General features: G+C 46.7%; 1 protein-coding gene across 3 annotated transcripts in view; it reads left to right on the top strand.

Annotated features, from left to right (window-relative positions):
• Nucleotides 1–14,699, top strand: part of WWC1 (WW and C2 domain containing 1) — a 154,169-nt gene extending 139,470 nt beyond the window's left edge. For 2 of the 3 annotated variants that reach the window (XM_032626785.1, XM_032626784.1), the window contains exons 18-23: nucleotides 567–690; nucleotides 1,983–2,147; nucleotides 7,483–7,575; nucleotides 10,088–10,321; nucleotides 12,482–12,603; nucleotides 13,900–14,699. In XM_032626785.1, coding sequence (XP_032482676.1) covers nucleotides 567–690; nucleotides 1,983–2,147; nucleotides 7,483–7,575; nucleotides 10,088–10,321; nucleotides 12,482–12,603; nucleotides 13,900–13,966 — 805 coding nt within the window. In that variant the 3' untranslated portion in view covers nucleotides 13,967–14,699. The remainder of the gene's footprint in view (nucleotides 1–566; nucleotides 691–1,982; nucleotides 2,148–7,482; nucleotides 7,576–10,087; nucleotides 10,322–12,481; nucleotides 12,604–13,899) is intronic. The other variant, XR_004349208.1, reaches the window with a different exon arrangement.
• The last annotated feature ends 10,137 nt before the right edge of the window (nucleotides 14,700–24,836 follow it).

Raw genomic sequence — 24,836 nt, 5'->3', positions numbered from 1 at the left:
CTTTATTCATAATTTCTAAGAAATGGAGACAATCCAAATGTTTATCACCTGGTGAACAAAGTATAGTCTATCCATCCAATGGGAGATTACTCAACAATAAGAAGGAGTGAACTATTGATACTGTGCACCAACATGGATGAATCTCAGAGACGTGATGCTGAGAGAATGAAGCCAGAGACAAAAGAGCATATACTGTCTGATTCCATCTCTATGAAACACAAGAAAAATCAGATTGAATCTTTAGTGACAGAAAGCTGATCAGAGGTGGGCTGGGGCTGGGGAGAGTTTAACTGGGAAAGGGTACAAGGGAACCTTTCAAGGTAATGGAACATTCTTTATCTTGAGTGTGGTAGTGGTTACACAGGGGAATACATTAGTCAAAACTCATCAAACTATACACAAAATGCATTTTGTTATATGTAAAATATACCTCACTAAAATTGATTTTTTTAAAAAGTGTCCTCAATCCTGAAAATGCTTGGAAGCCCTGCCCTGGATGCACTTAAATGGCAGGTGAACAGATGAAAGTGGGTGCTGTGGGTAACCAAAGTGCCTTGTCATCACAGGAGGTGCGAGGAGGGGGCCAGCGAGAACGAGGCAGCAGCTGAGGAGGAGGAAGAGGGGGAAGGGGAAGAGGACGTTTTCGCTGAGAAAGCCTCACATGATATGGATGAGTGCCCAGCGCTAAAGGTAGGGAGGGCTGGGGACATGGGAAGGGCTGTCTTGGGGAAATAGCCCTCAATCCTTGAACCTGGGCAATCAGAAGAGGCTCGGGGCTAAATCTCATGCTCCAGCATCAGGGGACAGGCCTTCAGAGTGGGATGACCTGCAGAAGGTTGTGTAGGAGTGTCCCTGCCTGGAATTGGGGTCATTTCGGTGACAGTAAGCCAGGAGAAGTTGACTCATCCCCTCGTCTCTCCTGCCCTCTGCAGTTCCCGGTTTTCTAGGCAGACCTCAGTCTTTGCAGGCAGGTGGGTCTGGGTTCAAAGGCCAGCTCTGCCCCTTCCTAGCTGTGTAGCCTTAGGCAGATGACTTCATCCCTCTCCAGCCTTGGTTTCCTCATCTCTAAAATGGACACAGTAATACCAACCTGGCAGGTGGGTTCTAAGATTTTGAGTGAAAGAATTTCTCCATTTGGGTCTGCCCAAAGTGCAGTAGGAAAGAGGTTCTAGTCAAGTTCCCTTCGCCTCCTGCTTCCCTGCTGCACTAGGGTTACATGATATAACAGGCTTCACGCTCCAGAGAGATCTCCATGTTCTTTGACCTTCAAGACTCCTGGAAGTAGAGCGCCCCATTGTGTCTGAGCCGGGCACGTGGGGCTGGAGGGGCAGGTTGTGCACTGCACAAAGGTGCCTGACTCCTGGGGGCGGGGTGCAGTGGGGGTGTGAGAGGAGAACCTGGGCCTGCCTTTCTGACTGCCGCGCACCGAGGGGAAGTCTTTCCGTAGTTTCTCCAGCCAAAGGGGGTGCCTCTTCCAAAATCACATGAAGGCCCTGTTTTGGTGAATCAAGGCCCTTCATTTGGGTGTTTTTCTTTACCTCTGCTGGTAACTACTGTGAAAGGACAATAGAAAACCTGATCTCCTAGTTTAAATAACGAGATCTGCTGGTTGCCTCCATAACTCCATGAAAACATCTTCGGTTCTTGGCCAGGGCCGTGGAGGCCTTGGCTACGGCTTTGATAAAATACGGTTGGTCTTGAGGGTGTGAAGTCCGGGACTTCGGTGGGTGAGGTACCTCTACTGCTTACGTGAGCTTGTTAGGGGACTGAACATCTCCCACTGGCCCCAGCCCACAGGTGTCAGGGAGGACTGGGGGCCAGTACTCGGGGCCTTGGGCGCTGTCCTGGCTGGGCTGGGGCCGCGGAAGCCTCTGGCTGTGACTGAGGACCAGAGGCAAGGTGACAGGGGTGGGGAGCAGCTGCGGAGGGTGCCCGAGACTCTGCGGATACCGGTGGCCTCACAGTTGTGACCTCTCCCTCAGGTGGACAAAGAGACCAACACGGAGACCCCGGCCCCATCTCCCACGGTGGTGCGGCCCAAGGACCGCCGGGTGGGTGCGCCATCTCCAGGGCCATTTCTTCGAGGGAGCACCATCATCCGCTCCAAGACCTTCTCCCCGGGCCCCCAGAGCCAGTACGTGTGCCGGGTAAGCAACCATGTGGCGCTTTCCTCCCCCAGAGCGCCTGCTTCTCTCCCAGTAGCCGAGAGCCCCGGTTCTCACACAGCTCTGGGTGCAAGTTCCCATCACGCTCACCTTGCGTCCTCGTCGGAGCCTGTTTCCTCATAATGTGAACAGACCGACCCTATGGGGTTGCTTTAAGGATTTGAATTAGCTAAAGCCTGGGAAAGCCTCCATAACCAGTACAGGGCCAGTGATTTTATAATTCCAGCCAACTCCCCGCTCCTCCTCGTTTACGCTCTGCCCTGCCACACCCCTTGCTGAGATCAGACTGACCCTCACCATCCCTGATGGGCGGGCAGTTCCTCCCCTTCCAGGGCAATTGCAGCCTGAGGTTACAAAATAGCAACAGGCCTGTTATTACTTAGTCATGGGTTTAGGGGGCTTTTTAATTGAACTTTTTGCTAACAATGAAAACTTAGGAAATTCAATTAAAAATTTTAAAAAATGAAGAGGTTTCGAATAAAATTCCAGTTTCTCTTGGGAAAAAAAGGGACTGTCTGGCCCCATGGGCTACACATTCTGTCACAGACACAACTGGCTGGAGCTGAGCAGTGAGGGCCTCTGCCCTTGGAGGGGTGGAGGGGCAGGACTTTCAAGTTCACTGTGGCCTCCACCTGGCCCTGTTTAACCTATTTCGCTTGCTGACCTGCTCTTTCAGGCCCTGCTGGATTTAGAAGCCGTGCAGTAGGCTTGGCCCCCTGATCCCTTTGCCTTGCTATCTAATTAGTCTACCCCGTCTGAGGGGTCATGCTGCTTGCTGGGACTACAGAACCAAGACCCTGTTCCTGACGCCCCAATGACATGTCGACATCCTTCCTTACCTCCTACCTTCCTTACCTCCTACCATGAAGAACCAACGAGCAATAACCAGAAGCATAAACAGAACCTTCCTGCCTAGTGTGCCAATAAGTTGTCACAGGAAAGGCCCATGGAACCTGCCCCACCTCGTCAACCTGCCACCCACCTGCCTATTGTTATTGGGGAGGAGGAGGGGATATGGAGGGTTCAATATCTGATATTCGGTATCCAAGGCCTCCAGTTATAAGCTTGAGTAGGGAAGGTAATTTTTTCATAACATGACAACTTCACTAATTTACTGGCTACTTTTCCAATTAGTCCCCCCAAAACATTCCCTGTAATACCTCCCAGAAATAACGTAAACCTCTTCCATCTAGGTCAAGTGTCTAGCTAATATTTGAGCTTGTAAGCATCTGAAAAGACAATGTGAGCACCTGCAGTTTAGCTGCATATCTTGCAAAAGGTACAGGGTTTCCTGCAGTCACTGAATGTGACTACTGTGGCCTCTCCCGTTGCGGAGCACAGGCTCCGGACGCGCAGGCTCAGCGGCCATGGCTCACAGGCCCAGCCGCTCCGCGGCATGTGGGATCTTCCTGGACCGGGGCACGAACCCGTGTCCCCTGCATCGGCAGGCGGACTCTCAACCACTGCGCCACAAGGGAAGCCCTGAATGTGATTATAACTTGAGGGAATTCGTGAATCACAAGTGAAGAATCCTGCAATTAAGCCAGCACACAGCTGAAGAAGAGGAAAATCCAATCCATGTTTCAAAGGTGCATAATTTGAAGGACTTAGAAAAGCCCTTAGGATAATGGATAATCTGCTTCTGGCAAAATTACTGACTTTATGAACGTGCAGTGGAAATCAAACACAAAGTGAAGAATGTCACTTGTTGGAAACATCACACCAAAAGAAATGAGTGTTTGATTCATCCTTTGTCATCAGGATTTAGAATGCAGTTGTAATTTTGTCAAATGGAAGATATGAAATATAACTTCTGAAAAGTGTTTCTGTTTTCCAACTAAAAACTCAAACATTTTCCCCCCAGTATTTACAATAAAACTCTGGTCTCCCGTGTAAATGGATTCGCCTTAGGTGGCCTTTTTCAGGATTGGCATCCTTGAATAACAAAGAGCTCCGGTCCCATTTATTACGCATCTTTAGCATGCCTAGCACTGTGCTGGGCCCTTCCCGTATTTTATTATCTGGACCAGTTTCCAACCCTGCAGGGCTGCAGATTAAAAAATTCCTAGTCTGCATGGATCACCTGCCACAGGCAGAAACAACCTTTCTGGGACTTCCCCGGCAGTCCAGTGGTTAAGACCCTGCCTTCCAATGCAGGAGGCGTGGGTTCAATCCCTGGTCAGGGGACTAAGATTCCACATGCCTTGGGATGTGACCAAAAAAACGAGAAAAAAAAAACAAAGAAAAGAAAGGGTCTTTCTTAGCAAAGCCGTATATTTTTCCTTCTTTGTTTTCTGACTACACTTGAGCCCAAGCTTATCGGTTTCTTGTAGATTCTTACTTAAGGCTACAAGAAGTAGCCAATGGTACAACATCCTGAATTTTTTCGCTATCATTTCCCTTAAAACCCTATAGGCGTGCAGTCTGTCTCTCGAGATACAACAGGTAACAAGTGTATCCCTCTGGTTTTCACCCACAGAATGAGCATTCTCAGATTCCCAACAGGGAATATTGGTGTCTGTGCTGTGCCCCATCCTACCTCCAGTACACAGCCAGCTCCCTGTCTTCCGGTCTGTGGTTTATAGCACCCCACTCCCCAGTACCAGGTCCTGTACTGGTCAGGGTTCTTAATAGCAAGCAATAGAAACAGACTGTGGGCAGTGGATGCGGGGAAGAAATGTTTGGAAAGGAAATTGAGTAGTTGACATATTCATCAGAAGGCTGTAGAACCAACCTCAGCAATCAGGCAGGAACAAGGCGGGCCAGACCACGGCCAGAATCATACCACAAAGACAGTCAAGGGAGGACACCCCAAGTGCCGCTGTAGAGTGTGGTCCCAGCTGGCTGTGCCACTGCCTCTGGGGTTCAGCACTGATTCCTCCGCCAGACTCCTACCACTGCAGGAGGCCAGGGAAGCTCCGGCCACTGCTGCTGCTGCCACTCCTCCACCGCTAAGGGCTTCTCCCTGAGAAACCAAGAAACACGGATGCTCATGGAGCAGAATAGAATGGCCCGGTTAAATCCAAGAGGCACAGTGACAGAGAACTGGTCCAGCTAGCAAGACCAGAGCAGTTGCACTTAATTGTCAGAGTCTAGTCCCGTGCCTGCTTCTAGCTACAAGGGAGGCCATGAAAGCAAGGCTCTGGTACTTTCTGCTTCATTCGTGAAAAGTGGGCTTCGTCTCCCACCAAGAGTCGTAAGAGGATGGTAATTAGATTAGCAACCCCTCCCCCGGCAATCCCTTCTGACCTGATGCCACACGTCTCCACATCAAGTACCCTCTGCTGGGTGTCTCCCTTCTTTGGTCCTCAGCATGGCCTGCTGAGTTTCCTGGACTTGGGACCCCACTGGACTTTAAATCCGTGAGGGGTAGAGATGGTATATTATGCTCCCCACAGCTCTCCCCTACCCCTGTGTCTTTAACACCTACGTATTTATCAGCAGTGCTGGCATATGTGTTGGTCGGCTCACTTTGACCTGAAGGATACAGTCCTTCCAAAATTCTCATTTCCCTGTAGCTCCCTCTGACTGCCAGTTATTTCACCTCTCTGCTCCTCAATTTCCCTAGCCATCAGATGGAAATAATAACAAAAAGGCAACGATATTCTCTACCATGTCTGAGATCAAGCACAGTACATCTTGAAGAAAAAGTGAAATTCAAGGACTTGATGTAGCTTTCATCGCTTTTTTTTATAACATGGTCTTTAGTACATAAACAACTACGATTCGGGATTTCCCTGGTGGCACAGTGGTTGAGACTCCACGCTCCCAGTGCAGGGGACCTGGGTTCAATCCCTCATCGGGGAACTAGATTCCACACGCGTGCCGCAAGTAAGGAGCCTGCGTGCCGCCACGAAGGAGCAGGCGAGCCGCAACTAAGGAGCCCGCCTGTCGCAACTGAGGAGCCCACGTGCTGCAACTAAGGAGCCTGCCTGCTGCAGCTAAGACCTGGTGCAACCAAATAAATAAATAAATATTAAAACAAAAAACAAAACAGCCACGACTTAAGCATCAGTTGTCCTGACACATATTCTAGTGGGTATGACACATATTCTGTGAGTGTCACCTATAGATTGAAACAATGTAGGATAAATCCCCCATCTTATATGATATCCAGCCCGTCTATTTGTATGAATCCACCCCAGTGACATGGCCCACCCCTCTGTCTGTATATTCGTTTCATCTCCGAGCCCTACATGCGTCCTGGGGGCCGGAAGAGGACATGGCCTTGGAGTCAGACAGACGGGACCTTGAACGCTTGTTCGGATGCTTACCAGAACATTTCACTGAACATGAATGAAATGCTCACTGCATGACTTAATAAAAGTGTGTTAATGTCTCCGGGCCTCAGTTCCCTCAGTTAGGATTGTTTGAAGATTAAATGAAACCGTCAGTAAAGCCCATGGCACATAGTAGGGGCTCCGTCCACGGGGCTGTTATGGTTACTGTTGCCTATTTCTCATTCTGTTTGAGCCTCTGCCTAGTGTAGTAGCTATTTCATCAACGTAGCAGGACTATTAATATCATTATCACTAATAATTATTAATAACCGCAAAAATGCCGATGTGGACGGCTTCTCAGAAGAGACCTGCAGCAGTGAGCTGCCAGCTGTCTGAATTAACAGACTGTAGCATCAGCCTGTGGCAATCCCAGTGACTTGAAAATACGACTCCGGAGAGAAGCCCCCGCCTCACACATCCTGGGATGTGCTGCCATCCTCACCTCCCTCTCCGGTCCTCCCACTGGGGACACACACTGTCAGTGGAAAAGCATCTGCCTCGACCATAGCCCTGATCTCTGGCTATGGATGAGGAACATTAGCCCTCTGGGGAGAGTCCATATCACTAAGTGACTGAAGGATTCTGAGGAGGGGAGAGCTGTGATCAGCACAGCCCTCACAGAGCGTGTCTGGCCCATCTTCTCCAGGGATGTGGTCCCCGAGGCTTTGCCTGTGGGCTGCTTTTTTAATGTGTATGTCAGTCTTGACAGGGGCTCCATTTCAGCCATGAAAGCGGCTCTCGGGGCAACAGGGAAGAGTTGATTCAAATAGGCCTTAGCGTAGGAGGTCAAGTGGTCAGTAGATCCTGGAGTCACACTGTCGGGTGTCAACCCCGCCATGCTGCTGCTACCAGCTCTCCAACCTTGAGCAAATTCGGTAACCCCTCACCCTCCGTCTCCTCCCCCATGGGTTGTTGGAAGGGTTACATGAGATCTCGCATGGCTGACACGTAGGGGTGTGCATCACTGAGTACACACTCAGTGTGCTCTCCGCATGCACTTCGACCTTCATGAGCTTCCCCTCCCTTTTCTCTGGCAGCTGAACCGAAGTGACAGCGACAGCTCCACCCTGTCCAAGAAGCCACCTTTTGTTCGAAATTCCTTGGAGCGGCGCAGCGTCAGGATGAAGCGGGTAAGATGATCACCTCGGAGCTGTGTGTCCACCTGCTCCTCCCTCGTTTCCCCGAGCCGTGTGTCCGGCACACACATCCCCTGACGTCTGACCGTTTCTCCTCAGCCCCTGGTTAGAAGAAAGTCACTTTCGCAAGCATGGGGATACTTGCACATGGAAGTTGATGAACTGTCAGGCCTGGGTAGGCACTGGGGAAAGTGCCAGAGGGTCCCTGTAGCATCGTTACTATGACCAATAGGGTTAGATCAGGAGTGTGCGTACTTGGCTTTGTTTTCTTGGGTAGAAATCAGAGTCACTGAGAACTAATCAACCCAAGACGTCACAGCCACCCATGGGAGCCTGCCTCAGGCAGGACTCTGTTCGGTGTGTGTCGTCTAGCTGACTGGGCAGTGGCAGGTCCTGACGGCCTCCCTGCTGGCGGAGAAGCCGGGCGCCACCCCACCCCCCGCCCCCCGTGGGCTTCTCTCAGTCCAGCTGGAAACGTGCGGGGAAGAGGCCACAAGCTATGCCCGCAGAGCAATCTGGCCTTTCCTTAACGGAGACTTGGCTGAGGGGTCAGGATGGGGCCGTCTTAGACAATGGCCCAACTCCCAACAGGGACTTTCACCAACCAGTCAGGGCTGCAGGAGGTGCAGTGTGGCTCTCCCCACTTCGGCCTTTCAACGCAGGCTCGACAGCAGTTCTGGCGAGCTTGCAGAACTAGAAGAAACCCAGGAGCCAGAATGTCAGAAAGAGAAGCAGAGAGAGCAAAGCGAAAGAGAAAGTGCAGAGAAAGGAGAGCGTGCTGACAGCGCCACGCAGGGGTGGCTGCTCCGCATATCCTGTGGGCCTGCTGCTGACAGCCCCCTGCCCCCCCACCCAGGTCTCCAGAAAGAACTAGAGAGAGCAGGAGAAAGAAAGCAGTGCAGAAGAGGCGCACCCGGAAAGGAGAGAGTGCTGGCTGCTGGAGAACGTGGACATGGCCTTAAGTGACAGGCATGTCCCACCCCAGCCCCACCCCGTCTGCTGTGGCTGGCTGGTGCTGCAGTCCCTGGAACACCAAGTCTCCTTGGGAGCTTGTTGATGATGCAGATTCTGAGGCCACACTCCCAGACTGTCTCATCCAGGCAGCTGGGGTGGGGCCCTGGAAACCGCATTTTAATAAGCTCCTCGGAGGATTCTGGAGCAGGTGTTCCGGGATCCCCTCCAGGAGAAATGATGCTGCAGCTGCAGAAGCTCCCGCCTGCTCCCCCTGCAGTTACCTAATCATAGGAGTGATAGCCCATCATATTCACAGGTCCCACCCACACTGAAGAGGAGGGGATTACACAGGGCTTGTATGTTAGGAGGTAGGAATCTCGGGAGCCATCTTAGAACTCCATCTCCCACAGTCATTTATTCTTTTTTAATGATTAGTGTTTTCTGATAGGAGGAGAGTTAACGACTATAGTTAATCAAGATCTTTTACATACAGATAACTGAAGGACTCAACCCAAATATAGCTTGAAAGTGAAAAAGGGAATGTATTGGCTCATTTAATGGAAAACTCTAGGATGTTGGACTGACTTCAGGCATGGATTGATCCAGGAGCTGAACCAATGTCATCAAGCTTCAGTCCCCCTCTCATGGCACTGCTCTCTCCAGATGGCTTAATTCTTAAACAGGGCTACCCCATATGCTGGTGAAGATGACCATGATCATTTCTAGGTTTATATCTTGCTGGCTCAGTGGCCTCTGTGTAAAGACATTGCCTTCTTTCCCAGTAGCTCAGCAAAAGTGCCAGAATTGAGTGGTACTGCCTGGGCTTGGATAACATGCTCACCCCTGAGGCAATCACAGAGATTCTGATTGGCCAGGTTCAGGTCACATTCCTATCCCCGAAGCCCTCCCATGTGAAACAGATGGATTGACTATGGCAGTTGTGGATCCCCAAGGGAAGATGAGGATGCTATTACTATAAGACTAGAGAAGTGGAAGCTGGACAGGCAGAAACAATAGATGTCCATTACAGGACCACAAAGTCAATGCATGGGGAACAGACCTGCATTGAGGAAACAGCTTTAGAGCAGGAGAGTGACAAGAATCCAGTAAAGGAGCGGGTAAATGTTGAGGACACTGTGAGTAGGGAAAGCAGCACCGTGTAGGGAGTGAGTGGGTAGGTTCTGGAGCCAGCTCCTGGGGTGGAATCTTGGCTTTACTGCTTATAATCTGTGTGATTTAACCTCTGGGAGACTCCTCATCTGTGCAGATGGTAACGGTCAGGACCTCACAGCGTTGTGAGAGTGAACTGAGGTAACAGAAGTAAAGTGCCTAGCACCGTGCCTGGGACATAAAAATGCTCAATAATATGAGCAGTAGACATAGAAAACATCAAGACGGGTTCCAGGGGGAGGGTGAGCCCCATTTTTTAAGGACCGGAAGCCCGCGGATGAACCAAGGAGGGAGGGTGTCTGAGGTTCAGACCAGGGGGTCGTGTGGGCTCACTGGACCCGGCCCTGTAATAACGGCTCAAAAACCATCCCCACCTCCGTAGCCTTCGTCTGTCAAATCCCTGCGTGCCGAGCGCCTACCACGCACCTCGCTGGACCTCGAGTTGGACCTGCAGGCGACCAGGACCTGGCACAGCCAGCTGACTCAGGAGATCTCGGTGCTGAAGGAGCTCAAGGAGCAGCTGGAACAGGCCAGGAGCCACGGGGAGAAAGAGCTTCCACCGTGGTTGCGGGAGGACGAGCGCTTCCGCCTGCTGCTGAGGATGTTGGAGAAGCAGGTGAGTGGCGCTCCGCCCGTGCAGAGGGCGCGCTGCTGCAAGGGAGGCCGGCCGGACCTTCCAACGGGTCCTGCAGCCCTGTGACGCACTTGGAGTGTTCCCAGGTCCCCTCACGCCCATCAGCAAAGAGATCCAGGAATCCCTCTGCCCGGCAAACTTTATTAGCTCTTTACCTGGCTGCCAGGTCCTTTTGTTGCATTCCTTTTGTTGCATTACACGTTTATTCCTCCAGGTGGTCCTTCATCAAACACGTTGGGTACCTAATCTACACTGGGGCACACGCTTGAACAGGGTAAATGCAGAACGCTGACCTGCCCCAGTGGCTGCCCATGCGGTCCCGCAGAGCGGGTGTTTCCAAATGGGAAAGGAGCGGCTCCTGGCAGGACTTTGTCCTGAGGGAGATGCCTGGGAATACAAGCCTGCTCGCGTCCCTGCCCTAGTGTAGTGCGTTTGAGGGATTTCAGCAGTTGCTCAAGGAAGAAGATATGACCACAAAATGGCCAGAGCACACAATGAGTTTAATTTGAGTGGTTGCTGCTTTCACAACTTTGCATCTGGGGGAAGTCCCTCACTGCATGACAGTGCCCACCCCACCCCCTCCAAAGTGGTTCTGGGACCACTACCTAGAGAGGAGGAGGGCAGGGGAAAGGGGGTTGGAAAGGGGACCTAGGCATCTAGATGATGTCATTCAGAGCACCATGAGGAGTCTCTGGGTTGGAGAACACCAAAGCAGCAGCAGTTTGGGGTCTCTTATAGCCCTGGGGTTTATCTTACCTATGACTAGCAGATGTTGGGTACAGCTTTAGGGGGTATGCAAAACAGGCAGGTTCTAAACAGCTAAAAAATCTTATTTGAGCTTCATTTTAAACAGTTGAATGGGTAAAAATTTGACTTTGGCACCAGCGGGCTCTTGAGATCCTGGAACTATGGTGAAGAAATAAATACCATAGGACCAACACACAGAGGCCACCTTCGACTCAATTTCTATAATACCTGCCAGGATTGCGGTCCATGGCAGAAATGATAGACTTTTGCTAGTTTTCTCTGTACACAGCCAAGCAGTGCAAGAGCACCGTACAGAGGGTGCCTGCCTGGATTGTTGGGAGGGCCATTAGCTAAAATTCCAGCTCTCAATGCAGGTGACAATAACTTAGAGCAGGAAGGTGGTACTGGGCTTCTTAGGTCTGGACTAATGTGGGAGCTTCAAATTGACTCTGGTAATTCAGAAGTTCCAGAAATGTTTATTACTTTCTTATTTATTACTTACACCCTAATGTACTTATAATAGAGTTATAATAATAGCATTAAGAGAAAATAGAAAATTAGAGCAAGTTTTAAGGAAGAGAAGGCAATAAACATATCCCTAATCTAATGGTAGTTGTCTATTACATTTATCTTGGAGCTTCCTAGTAGCCAAGGCAAAAAGAGGTAAAAAAACAAGTGCATATGTGCCGTACCTTAAGAAAGCACCAACTAAGAAAACCTGACCTTTTAAATAGAAAAAAAAAAAAAAAAAAGTACATCTGTGACTGTCTGATGATGAGCTTCTACTAAAAAAACATTTAAATGGTAGCTTCATTGACCAAAATTCTGTCTTTATGCAATGTTTTCAAGTATATGGAGCATAGATATTTTAGGGCTCTCTGGTTTGTTCTCAAAAGTGCTTCCGTAGGTTTGTATCAGGAGGGAAGAGTGTAACGTTCCTAAAGCCCTTGAGCACAACTGCATGACTTGGAATTGGGTTTCCACCGTTTCTCACTGGCTTGACGTTAAAGAAATTTCTTCACATGCCTGAGCCTTAGTTTCCTCATCTGTAATACAGAGGTAATTAAAAAATTTACCTTCTTAGGTGGCCCTGAGAATTAGAGAGGCAGCACACATTTTACCTGGTAGCCCCTGTCTCCTTACTTCTGACAGGTCCCCACAGGTATTCAGTTCCTGGCCCCAAAAACCTGTCCTGTCTGACAGATGATGGGGTCACTTCCCCTCGTTGTTCGGGATAAAGAGGTTCCTGTGGTGGAACAGGAAGCGTCAGGGTGCCTATTCTGTGACCCTCAAACCTTTTAACTGCAGCAGACTCCTTTGTGCTAGAAAGTTCCCCGTGGCTGACCCATTTCTAGAGACCCTAAGGACTCTCTACTACCTCACTTTGCCCTCCAGATGGACCGAGCAGAGCACAAGGGCGAGCTTCAGACAGACAAGATGATGAGGTCGGCCGCCAAGGACGTGCACAGGCTTCGAGGCCAGAGCTGTAAGGAGCCCCCAGAAGTGCAGTCTTTCAGGTCAGCAAGTGGGCGCCCGGCCAGCCGCCTTTCCCTTTCCCACCCTGCCCGCCCAGCCTCGGTCTTCTTTGCTCTGCCTCGCTGCTCCCCATCCCACGCTCCCTTCCAGAGCGGAGCCCCAGCTCTCTCTGTAGCAGATGTTCACCCTCTGCCGAGCTGTCCCCGGCAGTCAGTGAGCCCTGCGGTGCTTTCCCTCAGCTGTCTTGATCAGTCCCCACACAACTCAAGCTAATGTGTTAGATCCTCTTGTTTAATGAATGAGCCACCTGCTCCACCCTTTCCTCTTAGCGTTTCCATCCCCAGTAATTGCAGAGGATTGGCTGAATGATAAATAAGCCTGGGAGTGATGGATGCTTGCCAGGCCTCCCTAGCTATGCCTGCTGCCTGCCGGGATCCCCGGGGAGATGCCTTCTTGCCGCCCTGGACCCAGGCGTGTCACGGGAGAGCACCACCCACCATTCGGCCTGGGCCTCCCATTCACAGAGGGCTTTGCATTTAGACTCGTGTTGTCCTCTCAGAAAAGCTACCCATGTTTGTGTATGTGCTAAAACACATTCCTTTGTGGAACATAAACATGTAAAATATACTGTCATTTGTCTAACCACATTTGGACATCCCTTAATTTCTAACCAATTGGAAATCTAAAACAAACCAACAGTGGAAGTGGCCCGAGGGCCCTTTTAGACTCTGGAGGCCTCTGATTGGAACTGAAGGTGGCTGGGCCTGCTAATGTCCCCTGTAGCAGTGGTCCTCAATCAGGGATGATTTGGGCCCCTGAGGGACGTTTGGCAGTGTCTAGAGACTTTTTTTTTTTTTGGCTGTGTTGGGTGTTTGTTGCTGTGCGCAGGCTTTTCTCTAGTTGTGGCGAGCGGGGGCTGCTCTTGGTTGCGGTGTGTGGGCTTCTCATTGCGGTGGCTTCTCTTGGAGCACGGGCCCTAGAGCGTGCAGGCTTCAGTAGTTGTGGCATGTGAGCTCAGTAGTTGTGGCACACGGGCTTAGTTGCTCCGCGGCATGTGGGATCTTCCCGGACCAGGGATCGAACCAATATCCCCTGCATTGGCAGGCAGATTCTTAACCACTGCGCCACCAGGGAAGTCCCTAGGGACATTTTTGATTGTCAGAACTGGAGGGAGGGGTGGGAGAGCTTGCAGCTGGCATCTAGTGGGTGGAGGCCAGGGATACTGCTAAACATCTTACATGCACAGGACAGCCTCACCACAAAAAAATTATTCTGCCCATTATACCTATAAAGTGAGGTTGAAAAACCCTGCTTTAAAGGGATGGCCTCTTTTACAGGGAGAAGATGGCATTTTTCACCCGGCCTCGGTTGAATATCCCGACCCTCTCTGCGGATGACGTCTAATCGCCAGAAAAGTATTTCCTTTGTTCCACTGACCAGGCTGTGAACCTAGACTGTGGCTAAATTTATTTATGTGGTGTTATATGAAGGTACTGAGTCACGAGTCCTCTAGCACTCTTGTCGGTTTGAAGACAAACAGATTTTTTTAGTTTGGGTTCTATTATTAAAAAAAACAAAAACAAAAAAAAACCACAAAAAAACCAGCATTACAATGACAAGATTGTATAGTTTGTATATTTAGGAATGTATTTTTGAGAAAGAAAATTTAAATGAACTAAAGCAGTATTAAGTTGCTGCTCTTCTTAAAATAAAATTGTTTAGTTTTTTTTTTTCTTTTTGTACAGCTCTACCTTCTAGAGGTTTCACTGCAATAAGAAGTAATGTTTGGGGGACGGTAATCCTCAAAGGACGTCCTGCAGATGTCACAGCACAGCTGACCTTTCCTACTTAACATATTTTGTACAATAGTAAAAAAAAAAAAAAAAAAAAAGTGCACGGGAACTGTTTGGGGGATTCTGAGGTGCACCCACGAATCTTCACGAGCTGTGATGTGTTTTTATGTGGCCGCCTGACGTGGAGCAGGCAGCGTGGGGCCGGCTGAGCTGCCCATCCTGTGCCAGTGACGGGCCTGCCCACGCTGGCCTCAGATGCCCAGTGAAGCCACTGAAACGAGTGAGGGAGGGCTGTGGAGAACTCCTTTCAGTTTTATCTCCATCAATAAAGTGGCCTTTCTGAACGAACGTCCTCGCTCTCTTTTTCTCCTCCACCCCCTCACTTCATCTGTGTTTCCCTGATTTTGACTCTCTGCTTCCCAGTCGTTCCCTCCCTACCCATCCCCAGCGCAGGGGATGATTTTTTTCTTTCCTCTGCTCATTTGCTCATTAAGTGAAAATCACTGCTCAGCTGGGGCTGTTGCAGACATCCGAAGTCAGCCGTTAACAAACAAGTAGCAGATTCTCTTCCTTCTTCCTTCCTCTGAAGTTAGCCCGTGCAGTTGTCCTCCGAGTGTTGGGTTGGCCCAAAAGTTCGTTCGGGTTTCTCCGTAAGATGTTACAGAAAAACCTGAACGAACTTTTGGGCCAACCGTCTATAATTTGTTGGGGCTTCACCTCTCTGAACACACGAGTGTCGGATGCACTCTCTCACCTTCTGTGGAAATCCATCGCACGTGCTGAGGGTTGGCTTGGACGTTCCTTTAAATGAGTATCAACATTGTCCCTGACTCAATTGTAATGGGGCCAAGAGCGCAAGGGTTGCGTCTCGTGCTGTTCCTGTGGCCCTTAATGCCTGCACAGCTTAGAGCATTGAGACAGCTGCTGACCCTGCCCTTCAGTTCAGGGCTCTGGCCGCAGCGATGGGGCAGATGACCTATCCCACTGGCCACCACGATTAGACTAAGGCTAGGCCTGGGGCCCCAGCTGGGCCAATCAGAACTTTTCCCCTGCATTTTCCACCTGAAGGTTGGAGACTAGATTTTCTCTTCCCAAAGCTATCGTGACCATGGTTTCAGCTTCTGGGGCCCAACCCTAAGGAGAAGAGCAGATAAAAGAAGTGGAGAAAGAAGGTGTGTTTTGGGGTCTGAATCCACCAGGACCAGAGGTCAGCTGCATCCTCGCTCTATTCGTAGTCTGTTGGTGAACCAAGTGAAGAGTACTCAGTAAAAACTTGAAGGTCCTGCAATGGGACTTTTTTCACTCAGCCACACCTTCATCCATGTTCAGCTTTCCCGACAAGGGTCAGCCCCTCCCACCCCCAGAGCAGCAAGTGCTAAGAAGCAGAGCTCTAAACGCCCTCCTTGAGTGTGGGAAAGGCTGCAGCCGGAGAAGTGTGTCCCGGTGTTGCTTCAGCCGATGGAGCATTTGGGAGAAGAAGCAGACCACCTCTGGGGAAGGCAGAAGGCCCTCTGTCAGCCGTGGCATTGAATTCTCTATAAAAGCAGTTCACTGGCCAAACACCAATACATCCTGTTGCTTTTGCCTGGCAAGAAATCGAGGAATACGTAAGGGATCTTCCATTTGTAACTGTGCTTGTGTCTTCTCCAGAATCTTCAGGAAACAAAAGCTCAGAAATGTGAGATGACTCGCTCAACATCACTCGGATAATAAATGGCCGGAGCTAGGATGCAGAACCTATCTTTGGACTTCAAATTTTCTATTGTCTTTCAGCTCCACTCTCTGTTTCCTGGGGTTACCACGTCACATGAGGTCCTACTTGAAGGGACTTGGCACATTTGGTTTTGAAGAATGAAGTCATGAAATCCTGTGGTTTCTCTGTATGGGGGTATGGAGAACGGAGGGGTGATTAGGGGACTAGTCTGGGAAAAGACACTCAGTAAACCTCAGTGGGTCTGACTGTCCTGTTCATAAAGCCGGTAGTTGGCCTTTTGACTATAAATATTTTGCAGTATGCTCACTGGCAGCCTTTGTGCCTCCTGCCTCCCAAGAAAGCTAACCAGCAAGATCCGTCCAGTGAACTGTCCCTCTGCTGATCAGATTCCAGCCACGCTGACCTTTCTTCTCTCCATCCCCACCACAGGGCCTTTGCACCTCTGGTTCCTTCTGCCTGGCACACTCTTCCACCGTGTCTTCATCCCCCCAGTATACGGCCCTCTCTTCATCCCTATTCAGATCTCAGTTCAATCCTCACCCCCTTGGAGAGCCTCTCCACCCTGACCCTGGACCACCCCATCCACTTACCCTCCCACACGTCATTCTGTGACACAGTGACCTGCTTTGTTTGCTTCAGAGCACTATTCCTCTCTGCACTGATCTTGTTACATCCCCCCTGCCTGTCTCTTCCCTCTAGGACATAAGATCTTAAAAGCAGGGACCTTGCTTGCCTTGCTTTCTGTTGGATCTGATGCAGAGTGGGTCCTTAATAAATACCTGCGGAATGAATGAATGAGATGAAAAGTCTGCCCCAGAGGTGTGTTTAATCTCGTCTCCTTTGTCATTCCAAATCAGGAAGTAAGGTAGGTTCTGGGTGGGACAGGAGTATTGAAGACTGCTATGGGGGGTGTCAGGATGCAGGGGTCTCTCCAGTCAGGCTCAGCGCACACCCCCAAACACACCCACACGTCACCCTACAACATAAAGAAGCAGAAGTGATGGGAATTCCTAGTGCGTATGTGCATGCACACAGAGATATAAACACACGCACAGTGTTTACGTCCTTTGGAGGAACAGTTAGATTTTTTACCCTGAAATCAGTCCTCTCTTCTAGCAGTTGGTTTTATTATTTTAATGGCTAATACTTACCTACTGCACAAAGTCCAAAGGGCACTCAAGAGCCATGGTAGCAAATCCTTCCACTACTATAGGCCTCGGCACTGTTCTAAAGCTTTACTTATTGTTAACTCATTTATCCTCGCAACAGCCCCATGAGGTAGATAGTATCATGATCATTCCTATTTTACAGTTGAGGAAAGTGACCCAGGGAAGAGTGGGATTAAACCCAGAGTGTGCTCTTAAGACATCTCACTACAGTGACAAGTCTTCTTCACACTTCTGTCCCTACCAGCTACTTCCCTCGCTAAAGACATCCTATATTACCAGTTTCTCCCATGTCTTTCCAGAGATAGGCAATGCATAAACAATCTTATATGTGTATCCTTTTTTTTCCCACCTGAACGTGCATGCTAGACAGACTGTCCTGCACCTTCCCTTTTCTCACTTATAAGATATCTGTAAGCTATTTCATTCTCAAAATTTTTAACAACCGTGTAGTATTCCACTGCATGGATATACCACAACTTAATGGAGGGACATTTGTATTGTTGCCAGTTTCTTGCTTTTACAGCGTCTAATTGCTCTCTTTTCCATCCATCCTTTCACATGTATATGAGAGTATCTGTAGATAAATTACTGCCTACATTTAAAAAATGCATTTTCAAAGCTCCCCGTGAAGCTGTAAAAGTGCCTCTCAGTCATTTCTTCTCAGCATGTTTGCTGGCTTCTTTAAGTGGCGTGAAGACTCCGGGAGATATACATTACAGGCGCTGAAAAGAATTAAGTTGTTAATGAAAGGTAAGGAAGTTGTTATATTCTAGTAGAAAGTATATTCTTGTTATATTCTAGATGCTCCTGGGAATTACTAAACGTAGAAGTTTGTCCTGCACCACTAATAAGGCTTCTCCCAGGGCACTTGGGACTGAGTACATTTATTTAGGAGAACATGGTAAGTCATATATTTACAGCCAACCATAAATATACATGAAGCTAATCAGAAGTAACAAAATGACCTAAGCTTAATTTTGTAGAAGGTTTTACCACTTGCATTTACGTATTTGATATTTTGGTTTTGGATCTCTGATCATGAGGATATTGGACACATAGAAGCAGTATCATGCATGTCTTGTGCACCATTTTGGCCCCAGGGCCAAAGCAGTCCCTGAGAGATAGCAGACCCTCAAACAGTAGTTCAGTGAATGAATTAGTCTAAGACCAAAGTTCTAATTCCAGTCCTGCTAAGTAACAACACAAACCCAGGTAATTTCCAGTGGTTTTCCTTTTTTGTTTGGGGTTTTTTTTGGGGGGGGTGGTTTCCAGTGGTTTTCCACCCTTTTGCCAGGCTGTCGTGATAACCAATGATTTCATGCGGTGTTTCCCAGAGTGAAGTGTAGGAGAAGGTGCTAGAGGGTACCTAGGTGAACTTTGTATAATTATAATCATATGTTTATTTTAACTTGGCTATTAAACCCATGAATTCACAGCTACTACTCCTTAGGGTGAGGATTAGCAAATACTTAAGTTAAAAAAGTGAATCGATTTAAAGAAAAAGATCGGGAATTCCCTGGCTGGCCAGTGGTTAGGACTCTGTGCTTTCACTGCCGAGGGCCCGGGTTCAATCCCTGGTTGGGGAACTAAGATCCTACAAGCCCCGTGGGGTGGGGGGGGGGGGGAAATCACATAATCACATAATCAACATAGTGGCACAAAGAAATGGCGAAAGTAGTGATGATAGAAGCACATTTAGAAATGATTGAGTTAATATATCTAGAATGGTTCTAGGTATCTGTAAGCTATTTTATTCTTTTTTTTCAGTTTTTTTTAAACTTTATTTTATACTGGAGTATAGTTGATTAACAATGTTGTGATAGTTTCAGGTGTACAGCAAAGTGATTCAATTATACATTTACATGTATCTATTCTTTTTCAAACTCTTTTCCCATTCAGGTTGTTACATAATAGTGCTATACAGTAGGTCCTTGTTAATTATCCATTTTAAATATAGCAGTGTGTACATGTCAATCACAAACTCCCTAACTATCCCTTCCCCTGACACGTCCCCCCGGTAACCATAATTTCATTCTCTAAGTCTGTGAGTCTGGTTCTGTTTTGTAAATAAGTTCATTTGTATCATTTCTTTTAAAATTTATTTATTATTATTTTTTTTGGCTGTGTTGGGTCTTCGTTGCTGCGCGCGGGCTTTTCTCTAGTTGGGGCAAGCGGGGGCTACTCTTCGTTGCGGTGCGTGGGATTCTCACTGCGGTGGCTTCTCTTGCTGTGGAGCACGGGCTCTAGGCGCCCGGGCTTGAGCAGTTGTGGCACGTGGGCTCAGTAGTTTTGGCTCGTGGGCTCTAGAACGCAGGGTAAGTAGTTGTGGTGCACAGGCTTAGTTGCTCCGCAGCATGTGAGATCTTCCCAGGCCAGGGCTGGAACCCGTGTCCCCTGCAGTGACAGGCGGATTCTTAACCACTGTGCCACCAGGGAAGTCCCATATCATTTCTCTTTAGATTCCACATATAAGTGATATCATACGATATTTCTCTTTCTCTGTCTGACTTACTTCACTCAGTATGACAATCTCTAGGTCCATCCATGTCTCTGTAAATGGCATTATTTTATTCTTTTTAATGGCTGAGTAATATTCCATTGTGTGTATATATATATATATATATATATATATATATATATATATACTACATCTTCTTTATCCATTCCTGTGTCGATGGACACTTAGATTGCTTCCATGTCTTGGCTATTGTAAACAGTGCTGCAGTGAACATTGGGGTACATGTGTCCTTTCGAATTATGGTTTTCTCAGGGTATATGCCCAGTAGTGGGATTGCTGAGTCATATAGTAGTTCTATTTTTAGTTTTTAAAGGAACCTCCATACTGCTCTCCATAGTGGTATACCAATTTACATTACCACCAAAAGTGTAGGAGGGTTCCCTTCTCTCCACAGCCTCTCCAGCATTTATTGTTTGTGGATTTTTTTGATGATAGCCATTTTGATTGGTGTGAGGTGATATCTCATTGTAGTTTTGATTTGCGTTTCTCTAATATTTAGCGATGTTTAACATCTTTTCATGTGCTCTTGGCCATTTGTATGTCTTCTTTAGAGAAATGTCTATTTAGGTCTTCTACCCATTTTTTTCATTGGGTTGTTTGTTTTCATGATATTAAGCCACATGTGTTGTTTGTAAATTTTGGAGACTAATCCCTTGTAAGTCACATCATTTGCAAATATTTTCTCCCAGTCTGTGGGTTGTCTTTCATTTTGCTATGGTTTCCTTTGCTGTGCAAAAGCTTTTGAGTTTAATTAGGTCCCATTTGTTTATTTTTGTTTTTATTTCCATTACTCTGGGAGATGGATTGAAAAAGATATTGCTGTGATATATGTCAGAGAGTATTTTGCCTATGTTTTCCTCTAAGAGTTTTACAGTGTCCAGTCTCAGATTTAGGTCTTTAATCCATTTTGAGCTTATTTTTGTGTATGGTGTTAAAGAATGTGCTAATTTCATGTTTTTACATGTAGCCATCCAGTTTTCCCAGCACCATTTATTGAAGGGACTGTCTTTCCCCCATTGTATAGTCTTGCCTCCTTTGTTGTAAATTAATTTTTTTTTAATTTCAATTTTATTTTATTTATTTATTTATTTTTATTTTTTGGCTGCATTGGGTCTTTGTTGCTGCGGGCAGGCTTTCTCTAGTTGTGGCGAGCAGGGACCACTCTTCGTTGCAGTGCACAGGCTTCTCACTGTGGTGGCTTCTCTTTATTGTGGCGCACAGGCTTTAGTCACGCAGGCTTCAGTACTTGTGGCACTCGGGCTCCGTAGCTGTGGCTTGCAGACTCTAGAGTGCAGGCTCAGTAGTTGTGGCACACAGGCTTAGTTTCTCCGCAGCATGTGGGATCCTCCTGTACCAGGGCTTGAACCCGTGTCCCCTGCATTGGCAGGCGGATTCTTAATGACTGCACCACCAGGGAAGTCCCTGTTGTAGATTAATTGACCATGGGTGCATGGGTTTATTTCTGGGCTTTCTATCCTGTTCCATTGATGTATATTTCTATTTTTGACCAGTACCATACTGTTCTGATGACTATAGCTTTGTAGTATATTCTAAAGTCAGGGAGCCTGATTCCTCCAGCTCTTTTTCTTTCTCAAGATTGCTTTGACTCTTTGGGGTCTTTCATGTCTCCATACAAAGTCTAAGATTTTTTTGTTCCAGTTCTGTGAAAAATGCCATTGGTAATTTGATAGGGACTGCATTGAATCTGTAGATTGCCTTGGGTAGTATAGTCATTTTGACAATATTAATTCTTCTAATCCAAGGACATGGTATATCTTTCCATCTGTTTTGTTGTCTTAGATTTCTTTCATCAGCATCTTATAGTTTTCAGAGTACAGGTCTTTTGTCTCCTTATGTAGGTTTATTCCTAGGTATTTTATTTTTTTGGATGCAGTGGTAAATGGGATTGTTTCTTGAATTTCTCTTTCTGATCTTTCATTGTTAGTGTATAGAAATGCAACAGATTTCTGTGTATTAATTTTGTAACCTGCAACTTTACCGAATTCATTGATGAGCTCTAGTAGTTTTCTGGTAGCATCTTTAGGATTTTCTATATATAGTATCATGTCATCTGCAAACAGTGACAATTTAACTTCCTCTTTTCCATTTTGGGTTCCTTTTTTTTTTTTTTTTTTTTGAAGTAAGCGGGCCTCTCACTGTTGTGGCCTCTCCCGTTGTGGAGCATAGGCTCTGGACGCACAGGCTCAGCAGCCATGGCTCACAGGCCTAGCCACTCCACGGCATGTGGGATCCTCCCAGACCGGGGCACAAACCCATGTCCCCTGCATCGGCAGGCGGACTCTTAACCACTGTGCCACCAGGGAAGCCCTGGGTTCCTTTTATTTCTTTTTCTCCTCTGATTGCCATAGCTAGGACTTCCAAAACTATGTTGAATGAAAGTGGCAAGGGTGGACATCCTTGTCTTATTCCTGATCTTAGAAGAAATGCTTTCAGCTTTTCACCATTGAGTATGATGTTAGCTGTAGGTTTGTTGTATATGGCCTTTATTATGTTGAGGTATGTTCCCTCTATTCCCTCTTTCTGGAGAGTTTTTAACATAAATGGGTGCTGAATTTTGTCAAAGGCTTTTTCTGCATCTATTGAGATGATAATATGATTTTTAGTCTTCAATTTGTTGATGTGGTGTATCACACTGATTGATTTGCGGATATTGAAAAATCCTTGCATCCCTGGGATAAATCCCACTTGATCATGGTGTATGATCCTTTTAATGTATTGTTGGATTCAGATAGCTCGCATTTTGCTGAGGGTTTTTGCGTCTGTGTTCATCAGTGATATTGGCCTGTAATTTTCTTTTTTTGTGGTATCTTTGTCTGATTTTGGTGTCAGAGTGATAGTGGCCTCACGGGATGAGTTTGGGAGCTTTCCTTCCTCTGCAATTTTTTGGAACAGTTTCAGAAGTATAGGTGTTAGCTCCTCTCTAAATGTTTGATAGAATTCGCCTGTGAAGCCATCTGGTTTTAGATTTCCGTTTGTTGGGAGTTTTTAAATCACAGTTTCAGTTTCAGTGCTTGTGACTGGTCTGTTCATGTTTTCTATTTCTTCCTGGTTCAGTCTTGGGAGATTGTACCTTTCTAAGAATTTGTCCGTTTCTTCCAAGTTGTCCATTTTACTGGCATACAGTCGCTTGTAGTAGTGTCTTATGATTTGTATATGTCTTTGTATTTCTGCGGTATCAGTTGTAACCTCTTCTTTTTCATTTCTAATTTTATTGATTTGAGTGCTCTCCCTTTTTTTCTTGATGAGTCTGGCTAAAGGTTTATCAGTTTCATTTGTCTTTTCAAAGCACCAGTTTTATTTTCATTGATCTTTGCTATCATTTTCTTAGTCTCTATTTCATTTATTTCTGCTCTGATCTTTATGATTTCTTTCCTTCTACTAACTTCAGGTTATGTTTGTTCTTCTTTCTCTAGTTGCCTTAGGTGTAAGGTTAGGTTGTTTGAGATTTTTCGTATTTCCTGAGGTAAGCTTGAATTTCTATAAACTTCCCTCTTAGAACTGCTTTTGCTGCATCCCATAGGTTTTGGATCATTGTGCTTTCATTTTCATTTGTCCCTTGGTATTTTTTAATTTCCTCTTTGATTTCTTCAGTGATCCATTGGTTGTTTAGTAGCGTAGTGTTTAGTCTCCACGTGTTTGTGTTTTTTGCAGTTTTTTTCTTGTAGTTGATTTCTAATCTCATAGTGTTGTGGTTGGAAAAGATGCTTGACATGATTTCAGTTTTCTTAAATTTATCAAGGCTTGCTTTGTGGCCCAGCATGTGGTCAGTCCTGGAGAATATTCCATGTGCACTTGAGAAGAATGTGTATTCTGCTGCTTTTGGATGGAATGCTTTATAAATATCAATTAAGTCCATCTGGTCTAATATGTCATCTAAGACCTGTGTTTCCTTATTGATTTTCTGTCTGGATGATCCGTCCATTGATGAAAGTGGGGTGTTAAAATCCCCCACTATTATTGTGTTACTGTCAATTTCTCCCTTTATGGCTGTTAGTATTTGCCTTATATATTGAGATGCTCCTCTGTTGGGTAGATATATATTTGCAATTGTTATATCTTGATCATTATGTAGTGTCCTTCTTTGTCTCTTATAACAGTCTTTATTTTAAAGTCTGTTTTGTCTGATATGAGTCTTGCTACTCCAGCTTTCTTTTGATTTCCATTTGCATGGAATACCTTCTTCCATCCCCTCAATTTCAGTCTGTATGTGTCCCTAGATCCTAAGGGGGTCTCTTGTAGACAGCATATATATGGGTCTTGTTTTTGTATCCATTCAGCCAGTCTAGTCTTTTGGTTGGAGCATTTAATCCATTTACATTTAAGGTAATTATTGATAAGTATGTTCCTATTGCCATTTTCTTAATTGTTTTGGGTTGACTTTGTAAGTCTTCTTTCTTCCCTTCCTCTTTTGTTCTCTTCTTTTGTTTTTTGATCACTCTAGTACTGTGTTTGGGTTACTTTTTCTTTTTTGTTTGTGTATCTATTGTAGTTTTTGTGTTTGCTGTTCCCGTGAGGCCTTGATATAGCAGACTATATATGTACCAGGTCATTTTAAGTCGCTGGTCTCTTTCCTGCCTAGAGGAGTTCCTTTAGCATTTGTTGCAAAGCTGGTCTGGTGGTGCAGAATTCTCTTAGCTTTTGCTTATCTGTAAAGCTTTTGATTTCTTCATCAAATCTGAATGAGAGCCTTGCTGGGTAGAGATTCTTGGTTATGCTCTTCCCTTTCATCACTTTAAGTGTATCATGCCACTCCCTTCTGGTCTGCAGAGTTTCTGCTGAGAAATCAGCTGATAACCTTATGGGAGTTCCCTTGTATGTTATTTGTCATTTTTCCCATGTTGCTTTTAATATTTTTTCTTTGTCTTTCATTTTTGTCAATTTGATTACTATGTATCTCGGCATGTTCCTCCTTGGGTTTATCCTGCCTGGGACTCTCTACATTTCCTGGACTTGTGATGACTGTTTCCTTTCCCATGTTAGGGACCTTTTCAGCTTTTCTCTCTCTCTTCTCCTTTTGGGATCCCTATAATGTGAACGTTGGTGCATTTAATGCTGTCCC

The sequence above is a fragment of the Phocoena sinus genome, chromosome 3 (genome assembly GCF_008692025.1).
Source record: "Phocoena sinus isolate mPhoSin1 chromosome 3, mPhoSin1.pri, whole genome shotgun sequence".
In the NCBI taxonomy this organism is placed as follows: Eukaryota; Metazoa; Chordata; class Mammalia; order Artiodactyla; family Phocoenidae; genus Phocoena; species Phocoena sinus.
This window is presented reverse-complemented; position numbering and strand designations above follow the sequence as displayed.